Source organism: Piliocolobus tephrosceles, unplaced genomic scaffold (genome assembly GCF_002776525.5).
Source record: "Piliocolobus tephrosceles isolate RC106 unplaced genomic scaffold, ASM277652v3 unscaffolded_16308, whole genome shotgun sequence".
Classification (NCBI taxonomy): domain Eukaryota; kingdom Metazoa; phylum Chordata; class Mammalia; order Primates; family Cercopithecidae; genus Piliocolobus; species Piliocolobus tephrosceles.
Window position 1 is genome coordinate 1 of NW_022297986.1, and position 5,095 is coordinate 5,095.

A 5,095-nucleotide genomic window follows, 5' to 3' on the forward strand; every position below is an offset into this window, starting at 1 on the left:
GCAGATTTCATGTCTGCTGGAGACCTGCTCCCTAGTTCATAGACAGCAGCCTTTTCCCTAGGTCCTCACATGCAAGAAGGGGTAAGGGAACTCTGTGGGGTCTATTTTATAAAAGCACTAATCCCATTCATGAGGACTCTGCTCTCATGCTCTAGTCGTTCTCCAAATATCCCACCTTCTACCTACTACCGTCACCTTGGAATTTCAGCACATGAATTTTGTGGCAACAAAAATATTCAGACCAAAGCAAGCATGCAACCACCTTGACAGTATGATGGATACTAGTTTCACTGCCGTGATAAATCCCTTGTGCTTGTCAGACAAACCCCGTGGCTACCACTGACACGTTTTTCATCTTTATAATTTTGCCTTTTCCAGAATGTCATATAAATAGAATCTTATACTTTGCAGCCTTTTTAGACTGGTTTCTTTCACGTAGCATAATGAACTGAAGAGTCATGTATAACTTTGTGTGGCTTGTAACTTATTCCTTTTCATTGAGGAGTGGTAGTATCAATGTCTGCTTGTATCATAGATATATATATATGATCTTGAAAATTCAAAGGAAAAGGTATGTGGAATATTCAAGTGCATCAGCTTTCAGAACGAGGTGTGCAACAGATTACTACAGCAAAATCAAAATCTTCACCTCACGAAAGCAATATATTTAAATATACATGTATAGTATATATTATACATGTGAAATATATTGTATATATGTATATTTATGCATATTTATATATGTATATTTAATTTTAAAATTTATATATGTACATTTAAATATGTAAATTTTTGTGTGTATATTTAAATGTATGTATATTTAAATAAATATTTAGATATTTATATTTATATATACGTATATGTTCATATATGTATACATCGATTCACCAAATGGCATACATTTTGGATGCTTCTATTTTTGGTGATTATGAAATAAGCTATTGTACACATTCATATACAATTTATTATGGAGACATGTTTTCAAATCAATTGGGTAAATTGATTGAGTACGGCTGCTGAATCTTATGCTAAGCCTATGTTCAGTTTTTTAAGAAAATGCCAAATTGTCTTCCAAAGTGTCTGTACCATGTTGCATCTCTACCCGCAATGAATGAGAGTTTCTGTTGCTCCACATCTTCACTGGCAATTGGTCTTGGTTTTGTTTTCTTTGTTTTGCTTTTTATGGATTTTGGACATTCTAATAGGTGTGTAGTGGTATCTCATTTTAGTACACAATTATCTAATTTCAAAGGATGCTCAGTACTTTTATTATGCTTATTTACCATGTGTATAACGTCTTTCGTGTAGTGTGTGTTCAAATCTTTGACTATTTTCATTTTTTTCTATCGTTGAGCGTTAAGAATTCGTGTATATTGTATAGACAAGTTCTTTATCACATATGTGTATCACAGATATTTTCTGCTAGTCCGTGGCTTCTGTTTTCATTCTCTTAACATAGTCCTTTGAAGAGCATAAGATTTTTATTTTAATAAAATCAACTTGGCAAATTTTTCTTTCACTGATCATGCTTTTGGTGTTGAATTTAAAAACTCATCACCAAACTTAAAGTTATGTGGATATTCTCTTATGTTTTCTTATAGAGGTTGTATAGTTTTTGGATTTTTCATTAGGTCTATGATGTATCTTGAATAAATTTTTGTGGAATATATAATGATATGTCCAGGTTATTATAATTTGTGTATAGATGTCTAATTGTTCAGGCACCTTTTATTGGAAAACCTGTACGTTCACCATTATTGCCTTTGTTGTGAATCACCTGACTGTATGTGTGCAGGTCTGTTTCTAAGATTTATTCTGTTTTATTAATCTACGTGTCCATTCTTTGCCAATGCTTATGTCCTCCACCAAATTCATATTTTGAAGCCTTCAGCCCCAGGGTGTCTGTATTTGGAGATGAGGCTTCTAAGGAAGAAACTAATGTTAAAAGAGGTCATAAGGGTAGGACCTTAATCCCATAGAATTGGTGTGGTTATAAGAAGGGAGAAGAGACAGAAGAAAGTACTTTTGTGCCTGCATGACCTTTCTCTTTCTTTCTTTCTTTCTTTCTTTCTTTCTTTCTTTCTTTCTTTCTTTCTTTCTTTCTTTCTTTCTTTCTTTCTCTCTCTTTCTTTCTCTCTCTCTCTCTCTCTCTCTCTCTCTCTCTCTCTCTCTCTCTCTCTCTCTCCCTCTCTCTCTCTCTCTCTCTCCACATGCACAGAGGAAAGGCCAAAAACGGACATACTGATAAAGGGCCATCTACAAGCCAGGAATAATGCCATCACCAGAAGCCAACCCTGCCAGTCTATGATCTGGGACTTCCAAACTTCAAAAGTGTGAGAAAAAAAAAATTTTCTATTGTTTCAGCTACTCAGTCTATGGCATTATGTTATGGCAGCCTGAACTAAGACATAACCTCGGGTAACACAATTTTTTTTTGTTTTGTCCTAGAAAAAAAATTGTAATTTTGGCATTTAAAGTCTGTGGTTCACTTTGAGTTATATTTTTGTATGGTGCAAGATATGTGCAGTGGCTAGAATTATGTGTCAACCTGTCTAGGCTATAGTGCTCAGCTGTGTGGTCAATCAGCAGTCTACATGTTGCTGTGAAGGTATTTTGTAGATGTGATCAACATTTACAATCAGTTGACTTTAAGTAAAGCAGTATAACTTCCATAATGTGGATGGGCCTCATCCAATTAGTTGAAGGTGTTAAGAGAAATCACCAAGCTTTCCGGGAAAAGGAATTCTACCACAAGACCAACATAAAAATGTGGTGTGAGTTTCTAGCCTGCTGGCCTGCCTTCACTGTCCTGGAGGAGACATGGGGAGACCAGGTGGACTGGAGTAGACTGTTGAGAGATGCTGGTGTGGTGAATATGTCCAGGAAACCACGAGCCTCCAGCCCATTGTCCAAAAACCACCTGCCAACACCAAAGAGGCGAGGAAGGGGAAAGCATCCTCTCAACTCCGGCCCAGAAGCCCTATCAAAGTGAACGGCCCACCTAAGCTCTGACTCCTATCCTGTGCTCCCCTGGCAAAACGCCCACCCCAGTCTGTATCATTTCTCTATGAAGCCTCTGTTCTCCCCCCTCCTCCATCCTCTTCCCCAAACCAGTGCCCTTCTTTGATCTCCCTGTTGTCCTTCCAGGTCCCCAAGACAACCCACAAGGGAAAAGGGACCCGTCAAGGAAGTTCCGGGAACAGAAGTCTCTCCCTGAAAGACCACCACTTCAAAAATCCCTGAGGAATGGAGTGGGCCACCACTATCCTGCCACTCTGACCAGCCAAATGAGGAACTCAATCAAAATGAGCCACAGCAGGACCACAAGGACATGGAGACTTCCACCGTCTCCAGCAACTCCTTGGGCAACCATTAATTCCTGGGCAAGGCCAGAGACCTCAAGTCTATCTGTAAAGTCTCCAGAGGTCTAACCCCAGATAAGTAGCCAACAGGGTGTAGAGTACATTTTGCACCCCAAAGCGTATGCCCCATGGTGATGGAAATAAAATGAATATGTTGTAAAATGATGTGTGTGTCTGTGTGTCTCAAATGGTGGGGGTAGGGAGTAAGGGGGAAGAGGTGGGAGTGTGGCAAGGGAGGAAGGTGGGATCCTCTACAATTTCTTTAAATTCAACTTGCTCTTCTTTCTTTAGTTTCCTAGGGTGATAGTTTTGGTTATTGATTTTAGATTTTGTTTTCTAATATAAACATTTAAAATATGCTATATATTTCCCTCAAAGAAACACTCTAGCTGAATCCCACTTTTTGTATGTATATTTTTATTTTCATTCAACTTAATGCATTTTTCAGAATTCTCCTGAGACTCCCTCTTTGACCCATAGGTTATTTGGGAGCATATTTTAAAATTTCCAATGTTTGGGCTTTTTTCAGATATCTTGGTGTTTGGTTTTGAGTTTAATTATATTATGGTCTAAGAAGAGGCTTTCTATTATTTCTATTCTTTTCAATTTGTAAGCTTTGTTTGATGGCCCAGAATACCATCTATCTTGGGAAATATTTCATGCACACTTGAAAGGATTGTTTATTCTGCCAATCTTGAATGCAGTGCTTTTCTTACTCTTTTATTTGGTCGGAGTAGTTAATGGTGCTTTTCAGGTCATCTATGTACTTCCTGGTTTTCTGCTTACTTTTTCTCCTAAATACTGAGAAACAAATCAAACAGTTTTGACGAATATTTAGTCCCATGAAACCACAACCACAGTGAAGGTGCAAAATATATTCATCATCCCCAAAAGTTTCTTCCTGTCCATTTGCTGTCAAACCACCCCTTCAGTAGAAGTGACTTGAGGTGAGCAGAAGTGAGCATCCGCCAACCATGAGCACTTTCCCTATTAACAAAGGCAGGTGGGCACAGAGAGCAGCAGTTGCTTTCACACACAGGCAGCATCCAGGAGGAAAATCAGATCGATAGTGTCATAGAAGGAGAGCTTTCTGGCCGGGACACAGGCTGTCGCTGCCTTTCTTGCACACTGCCAGTCCCCAAGTCTGGCTCTGCCTTCCTGGCCTCCCTGGCTCAGACGGGTGATTCACACCACCTCTCCATCTCCCCCACCTCCTACAGACGGTATTAAGGGCCTTGCCACTTTCTTGTGTTTTGTTGACTTGGTGTTTCCTCAGCATATATTCAATAAAAGTTTTCTGTAGGAATGAATATATGCATGAATGAATGAAATTACCAGGCATGGGAGATCCTTGATTCAAAATTTGGAGGCTGCCCCCGCCTTGGCCTCCTGCCTACATGAAGAAACCCACAGTTCCATCACCTGTGCTCACTTGAGTTCAGAAATCACCTGGAAAGTATCAATGAGCGCATCACTGCAGATGCCTACTCCCCAGGCCCAAACACTATCATGGAGGTGAGGATGCTCCCAACAGGATGGTGCATAATGCTTCCTCTATTGGACCCCACACATCCCCATCAGTTTAACAAGGAAGGGTGTCACCTCCACTGCCTTGCCATCCAACCTGCTCATGTACACACCTTGAGCCAGCCCTCTACTCCAGACACTGTCTGGTGGCATCAGGCCAGTGATCAGAGCCCCAGGATACCTGTCTCCTTTTGGGCTAAGAGCTC

At 39.9% G+C, this 5,095-nt stretch overlaps 1 protein-coding gene across 2 annotated transcripts; it reads left to right on the forward strand.

Annotated features, from left to right (window-relative positions):
• Window positions 1-2,412: 2,412 nt before the first annotated feature.
• On the forward strand, window positions 2,413-3,527 carry LOC111535872 (chondrosarcoma-associated gene 2/3 protein). Of its 2 annotated transcripts, none has more exons than XM_023202107.2 (2): window positions 2,413-2,937; window positions 3,148-3,527. In XM_023202107.2, exons 1-2 carry the CDS (start codon window positions 2,675-2,677, stop codon window positions 3,215-3,217), a joined length of 333 nt encoding a protein of 110 aa, XP_023057875.1. In that variant the 5' UTR covers window positions 2,413-2,674; the 3' UTR covers window positions 3,218-3,527. The 2 variants fall into 2 exon arrangements, with proteins under 2 accessions (XP_023057875.1, XP_023057874.1); XM_023202106.2 differs by having other exon boundaries at window positions 2,413-2,988; window positions 3,148-3,524.
• The last annotated feature ends 1,568 nt before the right edge of the window (window positions 3,528-5,095 follow it).